This window comes from Empidonax traillii, unplaced genomic scaffold, assembly GCF_003031625.1.
Source record: "Empidonax traillii isolate 1590-97213 ecotype Southwest subspecies unplaced genomic scaffold, ASM303162v1 scaffold199:size790550, whole genome shotgun sequence".
Classification (NCBI taxonomy): Eukaryota; Metazoa; Chordata; class Aves; order Passeriformes; family Tyrannidae; genus Empidonax; species Empidonax traillii.
Genome location: NW_020955392.1, coordinates 464,292 through 483,085, shown reverse-complemented (window position 1 = coordinate 483,085; position 18,794 = coordinate 464,292). Strand labels below are relative to the sequence as shown.

Genomic DNA, 18,794 nt, shown 5'->3' with positions numbered 1-18,794 from the left:
ATTAATTGTCAGTCATAACTTCATTTTGGAATGTTGTGCATGACTTCATTGAGTTGAGAGGCCTCAGTGCTGCCTTTTCATGTTGGTGCACAGATTGGAGGGTGACACAGTGCCCGTGACAAAAGTACCTTGATGATAATGTGATTTAATAATACGAATTTATTCAAGTTGGAATTGCCTGCAATAAATCTATATATGGTTTAAAAAAAAAATGAAATGTACGCCCAGTATGTAATAAATGTTTATTACCAAGTTTTTCTTATACAGATTTTTCTAGTCACAGATTTAAAATGCGAGAATAATTGATCTGTTTAACATCATCAGTATCCTGAAAGTCTCAGACCTCCCTCTCTTTCCCTGATGGGGAAGGAGTGCAGAAATTCTGGAGACAAGCTGGAAAGGGAAAGCAGAGTAGAGGAAAACACCTTGACTGCTCTGATTTGAAAATGTGTGAGAGCAGGGAAGGAGCTGCTGCCTAGAGGCCAGATTTAGTCCCAAGCCATCATTTTAAAAGTTGTCTGCATTCCATTTCAGTTCCCTTGTGAAAGATATTAAATCCTGTGGAGACTGTGCACTGAAGTGCAACCAAGATGATAGTTTGTGTATGAGGAACAGCAAAAAATGGTGATCCTCCTGCACTGAGAGAAAGAAAATGCTGAGATGCCCTGAAAGAAATTACTTGAGAAGAGTGCTGGAAATAATAAAACCAAATGAGCTCTTTTTATCTGAAAGGGAGGTTAAAATGCTTGTTAGAGTAAATATAAATCCATTCAGAGCTGCTTCCCTTTTGAAGAAGGAATAAAGAAATATGTGAAGCTCTGCTTGTAGTTTACAGCATTTCCCAGAGGTGCAGCAGTATTGAACAAATAGTGTTATTTACTAGGTCTGGCCTTGTGAGGTGCCCACGAAGGATTCCTTTTAAATCTCTTGATCACTGGTTCTAAGAGAATAAATCTTAGCAGTGTAATGTGCTATTAGTTGCAGAGAAAGAGTAATCACTCTCCTTAGTTAGAGCCTGTTTGAATGAATCAGGATGTGGTGTGATGGAGCAAAACAAAGCATCATAACTCAGGGTGGAAGGCAAAAAAAAAAATATCCATTATGTGTTGTCTTGGTGTGAAACAGCCCCACCTGCACAGGGAGGTGGGTGGTGACACACCATCCATCTCGGCTCATCTGGGGTGGTTTTGATGCCACACAGAAGTAAAGGAGACCTTTTCTTTAATGTGAAGTCACGTATTAGATCATGTATTTGGTTACATGATGTATGGACTTCTTTACAAGAGTCAGTCATTCAAGTTTTAAACCAGCATTTGATCGTCTTTATTATAAATAATTAACCATAAAGTTTTTGACATTAAAAACCCCCCTGTAAAATGGGAGCTAAGGTCTCTGATGTATTTTTCCCTTTCACTGGCACAGTTTTGTATGCTGGAAATTATTTATGATGATATGTCCAATCAGTTTTTCAGCCTGCACTCTGACATTCTTTAAATTACAGTGATATTCTCTTCAGGGGAAAAAAATAATACATATTTTCCCCAAACTAGCAATCTTTTCAACTGCCCTTGCTTTTTCTTTCATGGCAGTGCTGTAGCTGTTGGCAGGTGAGGAGCTGCCAGGAGGTGAATTGACATTAAAAATGCCAGAGGTCAGCCCAGGTGTAGGAAAGAAAGAGGCTGTCAAGAAAACAAGTTAACCTTTCTTGTGGAAACCTGCTGATTGTACCTTTGTTGAGAGCAACGTTGTCCTGTGGCTGGTCTGTTCCTGCTTTCAGAACAGAAATAAAAAAGGAAACTTGAAAAGGTTATACATTTGGTTGCCTAAAGGGGAGGGGTTTTCAATCTCAGTCCTGTCAGCAGTACATTCCAGTTTTTCATTCTTTTCTTCTTTTTTTTTTTTTTTTTTTAAATTGAAGGCTGGAATTCCTTTATAAAAGATTAACTTCAGTTCCTGAACTAATTTCAGAATTATGACCGTGATAAGCCTTTCTTTTTTTAAAGTGGCTTACATCGGGTCTTACTTTAAATAGAAATTGCTCATTCATGGCATTAGCAGATTTATTTAGAAAACGAGTCATGTTTCTAATTTTTTAGTGGAAATCAGTCTGGAGAGTTTATCTTGGGAGAGTTCTATTTTAAAAAAGAACTTCAAAAAAGAACTCGGTGGTAGAGAGGTGAGGGTTGCAGATTTCAGTGTAGGAACAGTAAGTACACTGTTTCAGCAGTGAACAGTTACCTTGGCAAATGAATTGTTGTGCAAAACAGAGGTTTCAGTCTTGAGCCCATGAGAGACCATCCCTGTATTCCTGCTCTGCCCATCAGCACAGTTCAGGTGCATCCAAACACCCTTCCTATGAGAAAGCTCCTTGGAAGCATTGCTTCCCTTGGGAGTGTGGAAGTGCAGTTGGATCACAGGATGCAGCGAGGAGGGTGTCTCTGAGCACCGGTTTCACTTTTGGGGAGAGTAAAATACCAGCAGCCTTAAAACTTGGGCATTTGTTTTATTTGGGAGTATTTTATGCAAAATTATTTGGTTGTACTCAGTCAGGTTTCACAGGGTTTTTTTGCTGTTTCTGTGTATGATTTGTCTGTCAGCCCAGTGCTTGCAGAGTGGCTTTGGAGAAGAGATGAGTTCTTTATCCTGTAGAATTTACAGCTGGAGCAAGGAGATTTAAATACACAGCAGTAGAGGTCAGCTACCTCTTGGTCTCTTCCTTCTTTGCTCTTCCAAGGAAACAGAAATCACATTTTTAGCATTACATTTGTATTCCACTTTAGTTAAACTCGTGAGCACTGTTTTTGCTGTATCCTCCATTAAGCAAATTTACATAAAGATTATGTCAGTATTGCCCAGCCCCGGGGTAGGATTGCATATCCTGGTGCTCACAGAGCTCATGGGACCTGTTCCAGCGTTTTCCTCATTGATTGCATCGAGTTGACTTGGGAAGAAGGATGTAATTCAATGAAGAGCCAGGGTAGGAAGGTCTGTGTGAATGTGATCCAAGTCCTGCAGCAACAAATAAGAGCAAAATGCAAATGAGATTTACATTATCTGGGGTTGCACTGCCATCTAGTGATGCAGAGACTCAAGGTGTGCTGTCTTTGTTTTGTCTGCTGCAGATCAGCATCTTCATGACACATTTGTCAAACTACGGGAACGACCGCCTGGGCTTGTACACCTTTGTCAACCTGGCCAACTTTGTTCATACCTGGACAAACCTCAAACTGCAAACCCTTCCTCCAGTTCAGCTGGCTCACAAGTATTTTGAACTATTCCCTGAGCAGAAGGACCCTCTCTGGCAGGTGGGCAGGTTTGCTGATTCAGAGGTCAGAGAAAAATGGTCTTGATGGCGTTTCTTGTGAAATTTGTCGTTTCAGTTTCCTGTAGAGAAAAGCATTTATATTTTTAGATTTACCAGTTGGTTCCTCCAAACAGCTTACTGAAGCTTCAGTGTGTGATTGTGTTACCTGCCACTTGTAAAAGGCTATGAAATGAATATGTATTAGGATGTATAATTAAAATTAATTCATTTTATTTGAGACTGTACTTTTAAAAAAAAATGTGAGGAAAGGCAGGAAAGTGCATGTTGTGTTATTTCCCCTCTCCTTTTGGAACTAACAGCAGTGAAGCATTTGACAGAGAAATGTATATACATACTCCAGTAGTTAAAGAAATGAACTTCTCTCCAAGTGTACAAGGAGGAAAAGACATTAAGACCATGGATACCCTAATGCTAAACTGATTAACCACGTAGAAATAGATTTAGAAAGATTAGAAAGTTATACAAAAGGCTGAGAACTACCCAAGGAAGAAGTTTCCAAGAAGCTGTAAGGTACCTGGGTCCTTGCAGTGATAATATGTAACCAAAATATCATCTTCTTGAGGTGACTTGATAGAAGTACTCTGAGGAGCAGACGTTATTAAATCAAACATAAAAATGTATTTCAGCTTGCTTACTCAAATGTTTTCCAGCCTTGGATATTGAATTGCCAACTCAGAGTCTGAGATTGCAAATTTGTACTTTAATATCCATCTTGAAATTCATGCTGTTATTGAATAAAACATTGAACTAGGGGGGAAAATGTCAGGAATTCTGCCTCATACTAAGATAAAATGAATTTAAAAATGGAAATTAGCCTGTAGCCAAATTACTTGAAAAATTAGAATTACTTAGAAAAGACATTTGTAAGTAACAGTGACTAAGATATACTGAATATGGTGTATTTTGTCAATAATGCACATTAATCTGAGTACAGTTACATATTTTTAAGCCTAGAAAGGGTGCATGAAGATAATTCCCTTCACCTCAGGGCAGTGCTGCCAAACAACAGTGTCAGAAACTGTTTGCAAGTAGGATTTCCAAAACAAATCTAAACTGATTCAGTTGTAAAGCAGCAAATGAAAAAAACCAAGATTCATGTTATATTCTGATTTGAACTGGAGAATCAGAATATTTATAAAGTGTATGGAAAGTCTTAAATGACAATTAATGTACCCTTTCAGTATAGTGTGGTAGCTGTTCTAGTAATGTAAAATTAAAAATCAGTGATTAGATAACTCATCAGCAATTTTAAGTCTTCCTAACTTGTATGTCATTGATATATTTCTATGTGGGTGAAAAATTGGTCATTTATAGATAAAGATAATTTAAGGACCTTCTCAGGTGTGATGAGCAGTGACATTCTGACTTTTCTTCTCTCTTGTAGAATCCCTGTGATGACAAACGGCACAGAGATATCTGGTCTAAGGAAAAAACCTGTGACCGATTGCCAAAATTCTTGGTTGTAGGACCCCAGAAAACTGGTGAGATTTTATTGCATTTCAGCAAGATAGGCTGTGTGTGACTTGAAATAATTTTACTCAGATTGCTGTGTAGAGATCTTGATCATCTAACAGCAATTTTTAATTTTCAGATATCATCCAAGTATGCTTTAATAACGTGAGTTACAACAACAGACAGTAAACGTAAATAAAAGGCAGAGTTCAGGTGTGTGTCAGATTTTGGGGGCTTTATGTCAAAATCAGCAACACTTTGATAAATCATCAGTAAGACAAACTCTTGTCAAAGTGGAAAGAGGAGATGACAGCACAGACATTTTTCCAAGGGTTGGATTCTGAATTGAAAGTACTTATCTGTCCCACAAGTGTCTTGTTTATAGAAACCTGTTATTTCTTTGCATTAATTTCAAGTCAGGAGGTTCCTAATGGACAGTTTGAATTGCAAGATTGCAGTAGTTTATAAATTACCTTAATGGTTAATTTTCTTCTCTGTAATCAGAAAATTGCATATGTGCTTGCTTTCATCTTCACCAGTCCCTAATAGCTCCTTGAGTGCAAGAGTTCTAAATTATTTTTTGTGACAGTCTCATTTAAACCAATAATTATTTTTAAAGCACAGTTATTATTAAGTGTGAAAACCAGATTTCAGGCATTGGCATTCCAGTTCTTTTGTTAACTGTTTACAGTTCTTTAAATCTCTTCATTCTGAAAGCTCAGAAAGCACAGAATCTTAGGTAATATAAATCAGAGTCCCCTCACTGAAATGGAATGGAATAAAGCTGGTTTAGTCCATCTGTGAGTATGATCCTCCCAAAAAATGTGTGTGTATGTATTTTCTTTTTAAATCTTGGACTTTTGTCCTATTTGCAGGTACCACAGCCTTGTATTTGTTCCTGATCATGCATCCTTCCATCATTAGTAACTCCCCCAGCCCAAAAACCTTTGAGGAGGTACAGTTCTTTAATAGAAATAACTACCACAGGGGGATTGATTGGTAAGATGGGTTATTAGTATAAATATACAAGTTTATATATTGTGAACAATACAAAAATGACGTTACTGTTGGTAATGGTAACTGTGCATATATAGAGTGAGATAAGAAAGAACCTTCAGTGAAATGAGAAAGAAATGCAAGTGAAGAATGATCTTACTACAGAATATCATAAATGCGCTAATTTTTGTGAGACTTTCTTGTATAAATCCATATATTAATATATGCAAAACAGTAACAAAATATATTTTTCTCATTCTCACATGCCTTTGAAGTTGGGACAGTAATGGTTGTTAATTGGATATATGGACACAAAAATTATGTTCTTGTTGTAAATCTTATTTCTTACAAGAAAAAAAATCAGGTAGAGGCTATTTTTTTTTTCTTGAAATAGGATTTAGAAATGGTAATCATGTAAAGGGGGAAACAGGGAAAGCCTCTCAGAATGTTCTTTAAAACTCAAGGATTTGGGAGAACGTGTCTCTGTAGGTTAGTAAGTGATGGTAAAACAAAGCACATGTCCCTGCTGCCGTGTTCCCTTTGGATACCGGGGAGTCACAGGCACAGCTCCACCAAAGTCACTCTTGACTTCTCCTGCTCTCAGAAAGGGCTGCACTGGAAAGCACTACACGATGGAAAGCGGTAACTGGGGAGCACCAGTGAAGGATTATTGATTTTTTGTCTTGTTTCTTTATTTTACCCCCAGTGTAAGGGAAAGTAGTTTTATTGCCTTTGACTTCGTATTCATCCATAAAATTACCTGGGTGAGCGCTGCTCTGTGGTCTCAGTGCAGACACGTCAGATCCAATTTGTTTGCAGTCACTGGCTTTTCAGAGTTGTAATTGTTGAGCAGATTCTTACTGGAAAGTGTGGTGAGTCAGCCAGTTACTGCCAGTTGGGAGGTGCTGGATGAACAACTGGGAATGGGAATGCTGCCCTCTTGCTGCTGAGACTTTTGGAGTCAGTGAAGATGACAGGCAAGCCAGGCCTAGGAGCTCCACACTGATGGAGACAGTCTAAGTACAGTAAGCCAGTTCTTCCACAGAATCAGGATCTTCATGTTGCTGGAAGACCACTTTTCTGCTTCTCTCATTCCTCCTGCCATATCCACTTCCTTAAGGTGCAGATACAGTTTGGCTGCCGCACCTGTGCCAGACTGCCTTCATCTTAGCGGTGGTGAATAAAGCTCACGGTGGTCAGCCCGTATAGACCAGGCTCATCCTCTTGGCAGGTTCTCCCCACAGCTCCCACCTCTGCACTGGGTGCCCCTCTCACCACTGCCAGGTTCTCACCCTGGAATCTTGCATCCTCACAACTATCCATTGGTACAGCTTCTTAATTTTAGGTTTGCATTCCGTCTGCCGGACGAATCTCTCAGACTTTCTAGTCTGATTGTGTATTTTAATGCTGGCTTGTAATGAGCTTACTGAGTGGTAATTAGATGAAAGCTCTCTCCTCATTAGTCCATTAATTGGCTAGGATTCTTGCAAGAATCACAAATAACAATCAGTTCAATTTCTTTTGGGGTTGTGTAGATACAGCTTTATCCCTGACCCTAACTGAGGCTTTAGCCAGGCTTACCTTTAGGCCAAGGCTAGCTACAGAAGCAGAAGAGCTGCTTTCAGCCCTCATGGCCTCAATATTACCATTTTGAAAGCAGTATAGGTGTAAGTTGTCATCAGTGGTCTTCAGGGGAGGTTGTTTTAAATGGCATTTATTTATTTAATTTATTTCGGTGCATCTTCCCCACATAAGCAGGCTCTTTTGAGTGAAAGCAATGCTGATAGTATCTTTTTCTTACAGTTTTGCACTGTAATTGATGTCAGCAAAAGGGCAAATTTGGAAAACTCAATTTCTGCTTTTGACTTCAGCAGTTTGTTCTGACTGAAAAGTGAGAATTTGCTAATTATAAGAAGATACATGAATATTGTAACATTTTCATCCAGTTACAAAAAAATAGCTGCAATGTCTAGTTATATGTAGTGAGAAGAAAGCTACACCTAAAATATGATCAAAAATATAATGTGAACTTCTGTTTGCTTCTATTTGGCAGTTAGCTGTTATTTTGAGTATTCTAGAATAAAATATGCTTAACAGATTTATCAACCTTTGTGTGATTTTTTAAAGTAAATCTGAGGATGATGTTGCTTTCCTAGGTACATGGATTTCTTCCCCACTCCTTCTAATGTCACCACTGATTTCCTCTTTGAGAAAAGTGCCAACTATTTCCATTCTGAGGAGGCTCCCAAGAGAGCTGCTTCCCTCATCCCCAAGGCCAAGATCATCACCATCCTCATCGACCCATCCGACCGGGCGTACTCCTGGTACCAGGTACGGACCTTGAAGAACACAGGCAGGCACAAACCAGGGTTCCCCCCTTGAGTGCTCTCTCTGTATCCTCTCAGTATATATGTAAAGAAAGGGTTTGGATAGGGCAAGCTTTCATTCCTCAGTCAGTGACCATATGTGATCACACACGGGCTGAGGTATGTCTCCTAATCCTGGAAATATTTTAAGGGTTGAAATACCAGAAACCACCTTTTCTAAAGTCTGCCTATAATAGAAACATGTAAAAGTGTTTACTTGATTTAATTTATATAAACAGCACATACAGAAATTAGTCTACAGACAGTTATCTAGTTCATGCTCAAAATAAAAGATCCATTTAGAAATTGTTGTCAGTAAGACCAACCAGTTTTGTCTCATTTTCCCAGCTTTTGTGGTCTGTAACATTCCAGCCATGTAACTTCTTTTACAGCATCAGCGATCCCATGAAGATCCCGCAGCTCTGAAATTCAGCTTCTATCAGGTGATCACAGCTGGTCCTCGAGCCCCCTCTGAGCTCAGAGCTCTCCAAAAGAGATGCCTGGCCCCTGGATGGTACGCTATCCATATTGAAAGATGGCTAACTTACTTCCCACCTTATCAGGTGAATAAGACTGTAACTTGACATCCTAACCTTAGAGATTTGTGTATAGTGTCCTAAAGTTTACTTTTGTAAAAGCCTTGCCTACTGAATGCTGGTCCTTGGGGATATTCTACAAATCATTATCCTCCTCCTGGCCCTGTGCAGGATCAGGCCTCAAAAGATGCACATCTTAAACCGTGAATATCATGTGACAACACAAGGCCGAGCAGACAATATCACATGATCAGTATCTCCTTGGCAGATTTATTTCTGGAATGGATTTTCATGACATTAGCAGTGTGTCTGGCACTGCTCCCCACCCAACAGTTAAAGTTACTTCACTTGAGAGAGGTTGGCTGCAATCCAAACCTTCTGTTTATCCAGGACTCTTCTGGCTGAGACAAGTTGGCTGCAGTCTGCACCTTCTGTTTTCCCAGAGTGTGCCAAGGAAGCTTTGATTTATCTGATTGGTGTTATTCTCCATATATTCTCTTTTCAGCCAGCCTTGTATCTCTCTTCATGAGATGCACAATACTGTAATATGATGGTACTCGTATGAAATTCTCTACATTGTGTTTTCATTAGCTTTTCTCCAAAATCAGTGCATGGATATTGAACAATAAGCATTGTCATGCAGATTTATACCAGATTTTACATCCCACAGTGATCGTGAAGAACTTGTAGCCTTATGTTTTCTCTGGAAAAGTAGTGGCCATGACTATGATTTTTTTCTTGGCTGAGCCAGTCTCTCTCAATTTCCTGCCAATTTTCTTATCTTTCTAGGTCCTTCATTACTATTTCTCTGTTGTCACAACACCTTCCAATTTAATATCATTTCAGATTTAATTAACATGCCATTTACCCAGGTCATTAATGATGATGATAATTAAGACTGGACCAGTTATTGTTTCCTAGTGCAGTACTCTCCATGTAATGAGGGAGTTTGACAGAGGTGGAAGTTTCAGTTTGAAGCTCGAAATAATGAATTTTAAATTAAACTTCCATTTATTTTATCTGTTGTAGTTGCTAATTATTGATGGACAGCAGCTGAGAACTGACCCGTCTACCGTAATGGATGAAGTACAGAAATTCCTGGGAGTCTCTCCTCACTATAATTACTCTGAAGCCCTAACGTGAGTTAATTAATTCCTCATTTTCACATTCCTAAAATACCAGTTAGTCTCTGAGTAAGGTCACTGCAAAATAAAGCTTCTCAGACTTGTTTGAGCTGTCAGGAGGATGTATTCTTCAGAACACAATTCGGGGTTGAATTTTCCAAAAGTCATCCACTGAGCCACTCAGTGCTGACAAACAGACAAAGCTTTGTGAGAATTGGATTCTTTTGGATTCTGACACTTAAGATTTCTTTGCCCTTAAAGGCAAAGATATCAACCATAAGGCTGATAACTTTAGATTTACTCTTTTAAGTCTTCAGTCTAAACTTTGGAGATTTCTCCTCCTTGCACTATTTTACAGCTTTTACACCTCAAGATATTTGTTTCAGGTTCGACTCCCATAAGGGATTCTGGTGTCAGCTCCTGGAAGAAGGAAAAACAAAGTGTCTCGGAAAGAGCAAAGGCAGAAAATACCCTCCTATGGATTCTGAGGTAAACTATTATGCTCATTGGCATTGTGCAGGGATTCAGGTGCCATGTATGGGACATGATGCAGGCAAAACCATAAGAAGGAAGAGAAGAAAAAATGAAGTGCTTCTGAAACTCTGTCCCCTTTACTTTATGGACTTCAGCAGCAGAGGCTCCACAGTGCATGTGTTTCCTCAGTCATGGTCAGATATTTATATTTGTGTAGTCTCTTGTCTCTGAGAATAGTTAGACCCTGACAAATAATGCAGACTCTCATCCAGTTTTAAGAGAGGGTAGATTCTGTTTCCGTGAATTTTCTAAGTACCTTCTCCAGACAAATGCTCAAATGAGTAAATGTCCATCAGATCAAATGCTGCAGCAGTTTAGTCTCCTGTAACTTTTATGTTGGTTCTGTCCTGCATTCCCATCTCATTTAGCCTGACTAAAATGCAAATAAAAACTTACAGTTTGAGCAGCAGTAAGAATTAATGTACCAAGTCAAAAGGGATTTTTTTCTCGTGGTACTTAAAACTATAAGTAACTTCACAGCAGTAGAGTTGTACTGACACAAAGTCACTGAGTGAGAAGGATTTTGGTCAGAAATAAGACAAGACAATTTGTTTACTGTTGTCTTTTTCAACTCTAAATACTTCTGAAAATGAAGTTACTAACTGATAGATGTCTACATACAAAGATAATTTAGAAATTTTAAAACCTTTCATTTCAATCACAGTGCAGTAAATTCAAAGTTACTGCATCAACCTCAGTGTGATTCTGTGTTTACATTACTATCTGAGAGTAGAATCAAATCCTTGACTTCACCATTCATTTGGACAACCTCTGTTTCTTTTGGAATTATCTTTTAGAGTTCAACTCCTAACTGAAGAGCTTAAACTTGCATGCAATAGATAGCATAAAACCATATAAACTGTATAAGAGAAAGTAAAGTTTTGACACACGTCAAACAAACTTTGAAACATCAAATGCACAGCAACTGCAGTACAGCATTTTATTAAATAAAAATACCTGCTTTTGTATCCATCAGTGCAGGGCCTTTCTGTCAAGCTACTACAGAGATCACAACGTGGAACTGTCAAAACTTCTTCACAAATTGGGACAACCCCTGCCCTCGTGGCTGAGACAGGAGCTGCAGAAAGTGAGATAGCATTGGAAAACAGCTGTTTGAAATCTCCCTTCCACACTTCAATCATCATACCTAAACTGTCCAGCAGCTACCAGAAGGTCTTGTAAGATATACCTCTTCAAAAAAGTGTAAAAGATAGAAATTATTTCCATATGCTGGCATGTGGATTGCAAAAAAATACATGCGTTTCTTAGAGCTCTGGTGGGCCAGACCTTTCTTGCAAACGTTTCTGGGCCTGTGGACTTGTGGACTACTGTGCACAAATGTGGAAGTTATTTACAGCTGGTAAAAACATCAGAGATACATGACCTGTCCGATTTCATGGTAAATATTTGCATTTTTATATATCAGTTTGAAAGTATTGTGTCTCATGTAGGTTTTGTAGCCCATTGTTAGGCCGCTGACAGTTTTTCTTACTATTTGATTATGGTGTTGCATAAGGTAAGAAAAGTTAATGTAGCACAAAATGCCAAGTGTACTTCTGCCTTTAGAATCAGCTTGGTAATACCCAAAGTGTGTACAAACCCAGGTGAGAAGTACAGTTGATATGATTATAAACAATTTAGCTGTGCACAGCAACTAAATACACAGAGCAAACTCTGGAAGCCACAGGCAAAAGCAGTGTAGAAAAAACCAAACTCATACAAACAAAACTATGGTAAGGATCTGTGATTATATCCTGTAACAATAAACCCTTACAGTGTGGTAAGGACCTCTGTCCATAATAGTGTCTGATCTTGTACTGACTGAAATGTTAGAACATAGCCATTATCTGAACAGAAATTAATTTGGACGTGTGAAGCATAAAAAGTGCAGTATAGTCCTTATGAGCAGTATTAAACAATTGTGACCCAAACTGGAGCAGTGGAAGAAACTCCTAGTTCTGGGAGCACCCAGATCCAGGCACTGCACTCACAGGCTTACTGTGAATCAGGAGTATCTGCACTGAAATGGATGAAAAACTTAAAGGAGCAGAAAGAGATCCATACTTTTATTGCCTTAAGTTGCACCACTACTTTTTCCATTATTTGCCTTTTTGCATTCCAAGATCCTTCAACTTTATCAAAATTGTAGCATTGTTCAGTAACCTTCAGTTTACATCAGCTGCAAAAATCTGTCAGATTTCTAGAAGAAAATACTGGTCCTAGTTCCAAACATCTTAAACATATTTGGTATTAAAAGCTGAGGAAGAAGATCAATGACAACTTCAGCTGAGTGTGGCATTAATGCTTCTCCACTGAACTTTGGCTCTGAGTGTTTCTAAAGGCATGAAGGGGTAGTGAAAACAAAAGAGAACTACAGTACTAAATGCAGTGTTTTATACAGTAGCTCTTATAATGTTTTCATACTTTGTTTTAGGGTGAATACTTAAAAACATGCATCAAATGGTGGAAAAACTTTCTGTGTCTCAGTGCTGGTTTACGACATTTCTGTAATCATATGATTTAAATTTCAAGGTAATGGAATGGAAACCAGTATGTTATTCCCTCAATAGAAAACAGATGTTGAGATCCTTACTGTACCTCTAACTGGTAATCTTTATTATTTATTGATTTTGTCTATGTAATATGTGGTTTTGATAAGCCTGTAAAGAAAAAAAATCTAGACAAATTTGCTGTATATACCAGTATTCTTTACACAGCACATTTTTGCTAAGGGAATATGCATGATAAATGATGAGGACCTACTAGAGTAGACATTTTTTAAGATGAACATCTTTATTATTTATTAGAATGAGAATTTTCATTTCATTTTAAATATTCACTGTCATGTGGATTTGTCTCAAAAGCTGACTTGTCTTAAAATACTTCTTACTTGATAAAAGAAATACTCTGGATTCTGAACATCTGTAAAAGCAAGTACCCTGCATGCTACGGACAGCTCATGCTTCCTGCAAGCATCTATATAGATTTGTTACAACTACACTGAATAACTGGAGAAAATACCTGGGGTTTTCATCCCGGCATGATTGATTTTACCCTTGATGTAACCTGATGTAACATCACTCAAACATTTCTAACAAAACCGCAGGGATTGCACCAGGCTCCTGTTGTGCACTGCTGCCTCAGTTACTCCATGTTCTTCAGTGGAACAATTAGAAAATAGAACAAAATGGGGAAAAACTTGGGCACTATCAAGTGCCTGATATTTTCAGGGTGAGAGAATAATCTGCACAGAGATTGGAGTGTCTCCTACATGCAGGAGGAATGGCCTTCAACCACATTCATAGTTTGTTCTTTGTTTTAAAGAATTCCCTCTCTTGTCTTCTTTCCCTGGGAAAAGAGTGGGAATGAGTGGGCAGCCAAGGACAGAGCGGTGATGCACAGTGATCACATTGTACCCTGGGAAGTTGTCCAGCCCAGCTGTGGTCACCACGAGGCACTGGGGTAATAAGTCCTCCACGTGCACGACCTTGGCCTTGGGTGGATTATCACTTTGTTGTAAAAGGATGGTATGAAGCCACATCTCTATTCTCCAGAGCTATTCTACTTAAATATGTTCTTATATTTAACAGGAGCCTTTAAAAAACAGAGTGACATTTAACATGCAGTCAGCTTGGTGAAGGATGAGGAGGCTGAGCACAGCATGCAGACAGCAGCTAGATGAGTTATTCCCCGTGTCATAGGATGGACATGAGTACAGCAGAGTAAGCAAGTCATACCACATGAGTTACCTGGCAAAGTTTAACATCTCTCTTCACAGCTTACCTACAACCAGTGTTTGATTTCCAGAGATAGACTATCAGTATTACTACTCTTAAAAAAAATACTGATTTCTTACAACGAATTCCTGTTTGCTAGTCGAAGTCAGATGTTTGATTGTGGCTGGTAACACAGCCATGGTTTCTGTTCCCCTCGTAGGTAACTGCACAAGCAATTTCTTTGACAACTGCTTGATTATTTGAGCTTCACCTTTTATTTTCCTAAATCAGATTCTGAAATTTGCTTTCTATAGACCTCTGTGCCATTAAAAACCAATGTGTAGTTATGAATACAAAGTGACCACTGGGGGGGGTGTAAACACAGAGACTGATATTCAATTACCTAATTATTTGAGCAAACATTCCTGAAAATACTGTGGTATTTTCCCAGTTCTACTTGTGCAGAAAGAATTAGTTTGAATGATTTGCAGACTATCTTGTACAGAATATCCTTTTTCATTGCTTAAAAATGTGAAACTTCCTCAGGAAGAAATTAAATAGATATTTCGATGTTTATAGATGTAATACTCTTGTCATTCACATTGAATGAAAATTGCTGGAAACATTTTTCTCAGAGTTTTTTTAAATAAAAAAAATAGATATTATTCTGATAGTGGCATGGTATTTGAAGTGCAACAATAAACTCTGATAAGAAAATGTAGTGCTGTGTGGAAGTGCCTTTCATGTTCATAGAAGTTGTCCTTTTCCAGGTCGGTTATCAGCTATTGCAGCTTGACACTGAGCTACAACACAATCCAGCAGCACAGGAGCAGCATGAAATGTTTTCAGAAATGAAAAATGTTGCTTACTCTTGCTGTGAGTGAATATTGCTGCTCTATGCAGCTGCTCGTTTTACTGCTTTTGCTTCCTGCTTACTTTTTATTTCTTGCGCCAGAAATTGCTAATGTGCTGGAGAAACATATCCAGAGTTTGCTATTTGTAAGATAACAACCAGAATTTATTCAAATTACTTGCCTTGGGGATTCAATAGTTGTGCCAGTGCGTCAGCCTACACAGACATGAGAAAACCCTTCTTAGGAGAAACCTCTAAAATACGGTATGAATGTCTTAAAGGAAAATTCACTGTTATCAATACATTCAGAATAGAAAAATGTACTTATCGAGCTGCTTAGTATCTTTGTATCATAGGAGTGTGGAAAATGGGAAACCTACGTTACCAAAATACTCCATTCACTACAGAGATAAGATGCAACCTATAATTAAGTAGTCTGAGCTTCTTGTATAATACCCATCTCCATAATCTATTAAGAATAACAGAAGTGAAATGATAAAGTAATAACAGGTAGTAAGCAAAGGGAAGAGATCCTTGCTGCAAATAATACCTGTTTGGCCTCTCCAGTTTATCTGCTTTCATTTAATGTTTCTTTTTAGTTCTTCAGATCACCAAATTCTTAGAGCTCAAAGGCAAAAGACACTGGTTTTTTTTGTCTCTGTGCACCACGTGGATGAAGAAAGCACAACAGCCAGCATCAAAGGACAAATTCCAGGAAGAGGAGTGCAATCTGCAGCTGAAACCAAGGACTAGGGAAACCAGAATGGAGGAGGTGTTTAAGAAAAAGTAAGGGTGATAATTTCAAAAACATATATTGAGGCTGAGGATGATGAATAATAGTTAAATAAGGTGCTGTGATCTGAAATGTACAGTAATTAGGGAGATTTAGACTTGGCATTAGGAAGCATTTCTTTATAGAAGGTGACCAGACCCTAAACAGGCTCCCTGGAGAGGTGGTTTATTCCCCAGGCCTGTCAGTATTTAAGAGGCATTTGGAAAATGCCCAACAATAGGCTTTAATTTTAGGTCAGCTCTGAGGTGGTTGAGCTGTTGGTCCCTACTAACTGAAACAGTCTGGTCACTTCTGTTCTATTGTTTTCCACCCTGTACTAATTAAAATTGAGGGTGTGGGAGTTTGATGTTCAATCTTGCAAATTAAGCATTTGCTTATACGGATTGGAAAAGGTGTTCACCTAAAGGCATGACTTCATTTTTCTAGCACACCTTTCACAACTTCTTCTTCTTAGTGTATGGTTATCAAATAGCAAGCAGGATCGTTTTGTCATTTTTGACTGGACCAAGCACAAGCAAACACGTGTATCCACCCAGATAAAGGAGCACCGTTGCCCCCGCTCCTGGGTTATGGCCCGGCGGGCCCCGCCCACCGCCCGAGTCCCCGCCCACGGCCCCGCCCGAAGCCCCGCCCATGCCCAGTTGCCGTCGCCGGCGCGCTCGGGTTCTGTCGCGCGGCGATGGGGTGTCCACGCGGGCGGGCGCGCGGGGCGGCCGTTGGCGGTGCGGGGGCGCGCGGGGCGGCCGTTGGCGGTGCGGGGGCGCGCGGGGCGGCCGTTGGCAGTGAGGGGGCGCGCGGGGTGACCGTTGGCGGTGAGGGGGCGCGCGGCAGGCGCGGGAGGCCAAAGAGAGGCTCAGGCTCTGATGGGGGGAGCTGAGGGTGAAGCTGAAGCCGGCGGTGCTGGTGCTCGCGGACCGGGCACACTCTCTTCCACAACGGAGCCGCCGCGGCAGAAGAGCGGAGAGAAGCGGGGCGAGCAGCAGGTGGGTTCCGTGACGGGAAAGGCGGCCGGGTGGAAGTCATGAGGCGGCGAGGGGCCGGGGCCCGCATGAGGGAGGAGGGAGGGAAAATGGCGGCTGCCACGTGGTGGGGAGGGATGCGGTGATCCATGACTCCATGGGGGCTGCCGCCTGTGGCTGACTCCCTTCCTAGGCATGGAAGAGCAGAGGCTTGCGGATTGGCACAACTTTTACCTTTTTGTGGGTATGAGTCGTTGACTGTAGCAAGTAACAAACCGAGTCTGCTGTGGGGCTGGCTGTCTGCCCGTATAATCGTTCTTGGTTGGTTGGCTTTCAGTTTTCACCTTTTTTGCCCCCGATAAGTGATTACAACGCAGTTTTTTAATTTTTTTTTTTAATTCCACAGGAGCGCAGAAACTGAAAATATGGAGACGTATCTATTCTTGAAGATCCTCCCCCAAAAAGTATGTGACTGGGTGTATAGTACTAATAAGCTCTTCAGGAGTGAGATTTTGATAGTGAAAAATACTGAATTGATAATTTATGCTTAGCGATTAATCTACTGCGACTTATTCTCTTAAGGTATAGGTTTGGTGGTTTATTTTAAGCCAGGCTTCATTTTTTACGTGATTTATTGCCAGATAAATAAATCTAACTGCATTAGTGTAATTAGGAGGAATTGGGTTTGGGTGTAGATACATCAGAAAAAAAATCCACTATTCCTAGCATAAAAGTCGTGTTGCCAGTATTCTTGCAAGCCAAACTAGAGGCATCCGAATCCACAAATTTCTCCGGAATATTCTTTGTAAGGGGAATGTCGTTTTCAATAAGCACGTGAGTAGTAAGCAGAATCTGCAGTTACAGGAGCAGGGGAGACACGCGGTCGATACATAAAACATTGTTTCAGCGCATCCTGCTGTTCAGTGATGTCTGTCTGCTGTCTCGTATATTTTCCCAGCAGCAATATTAAACTACCTCAAACTTGTTCTTGCAGGGGAAAAACACTCTTGAGCTGGGGCTAAATTCCACATGTGAATTCTAAGAGTAGCTGTGATTAAAATTTTAATTTTTGCTTAAAGTGGGGTGGATTTGTTTAGTATTCTGGAATTGATACCTTTTGCGAGCAGTAATATTTCTGCTTATCAAGCAGAGCTAGTAAAATGTAATTTTAGGCTGGATCCTAACCTCGATTTTTAAATAAAGTTAGGATTTGGAACTTTAATGAGAGATTTTTCAGTCCATCTCATCTTGGCAAATGGGCTGAAACACAGCTTACTGTGCCTAAAATTAGCCTTGGCTGTTTCTATACGAGTACAGTTAGGACGAGTAGCCCATTTTGTGCAGCTTTCAGGGATGTGCTGCTCTCTTTGGGCTGTCACTAAGTGTTGAGCAATCACAGTAATGGTTTTGTTAGTTCAGTGGCTGTGCTGCACTGTCCTGTGGCCGACCACACTGCAGTATTATTAAATCCAGTGACGTGTGCACCTTCAGTGGTGGCTCCTCCGCTGCTGAAATATGTTAGAAAGGTTGTTGCAAGTGTGTCCGTGTACTGCAGAAGCTGAAGGTAAGTTTTAAAGTCTTGAAAATGGATGTGGAAACTTACACTCGTGATTTTAGTATCTATGCCAATATAAAGCGTTCAAATGTATGAATAAATCAATAAAGAGATTTTGGCTGCAAGTGTGGTTTCTTTCTTTCTGCTGGGTAACCAAGATGAGACCTGTGCATGTTCATTGGAATGACTTACACATGCCAAATCTGTCTGTTCTGGGGACACACCTTTTGGTAGCTAGGCCTTCAGTTTGGCAGAATCTGGTTTCAGGTGGCTGATGCATTGTCTAGGAACCATTCCAGGAGGGGTATGACATTCTTCGGAGGTTGCTGCTGCAGGGAAGAAACAGTGACTTTAAATGTAGCTGCTTTTTTCAGCTGCAGTTCCTGGAGACTCCATATTCACAAAAATAGATGGAGCCTCAGTAGATGGTGAATCACTGCAAAATCAGGCAAGACATTTTACTTATGGGTAACTGTACTGTCTTAGCTAATACCACCTGTGCTGGCACCGTCTCATATAGAAAATTTTCCAGTTAATAAGGAGGTTTTTTGCAAATTCTTCTAAATAAGCAATTTAGGGTAAGAG

General features: G+C 39.9%; 1 protein-coding gene and 1 non-coding gene across 10 annotated transcripts in view; both read left to right on the top strand.

Moving 5' to 3' along the window:
• The window catches only part of LOC114059011 (bifunctional heparan sulfate N-deacetylase/N-sulfotransferase 3), a 113,996-nt gene extending 95,662 nt beyond the window's left edge, over nucleotides 1-18,334 (top strand). For 5 of the 9 annotated variants that reach the window (XM_027886969.1, XM_027886971.1, XM_027886972.1 and 2 more), the window contains 8 exons: nucleotides 3,123-3,305; nucleotides 4,710-4,806; nucleotides 5,653-5,776; nucleotides 7,930-8,104; nucleotides 8,532-8,702; nucleotides 9,705-9,814; nucleotides 10,186-10,288; nucleotides 11,310-14,767. In XM_027886969.1, the coding sequence (XP_027742770.1) occupies nucleotides 3,123-3,305; nucleotides 4,710-4,806; nucleotides 5,653-5,776; nucleotides 7,930-8,104; nucleotides 8,532-8,702; nucleotides 9,705-9,814; nucleotides 10,186-10,288; nucleotides 11,310-11,429 (1,083 nt within the window). In that variant the 3' untranslated portion in view covers nucleotides 11,430-14,767. Of the gene's footprint in view, nucleotides 1-3,122; nucleotides 3,306-4,709; nucleotides 4,807-5,652; nucleotides 5,777-7,929; nucleotides 8,105-8,531; nucleotides 8,703-9,704; nucleotides 9,815-10,185; nucleotides 10,289-11,309; nucleotides 14,768-14,819; nucleotides 14,926-15,501; nucleotides 15,689-17,060 lie in introns of those variants that run through there. The other 4 variants (XR_003571566.1, XR_003571569.1, XR_003571568.1 and 1 more) reach the window with 4 other exon arrangements.
• LOC114059023 lies at nucleotides 16,800-16,930 on the top strand. Its single transcript, XR_003571575.1, has one exon. It is a non-coding gene; the product is annotated as a small nucleolar RNA SNORA24 (small nucleolar RNA).
• Nucleotides 18,335-18,794: the final 460 nt, after the last annotated feature.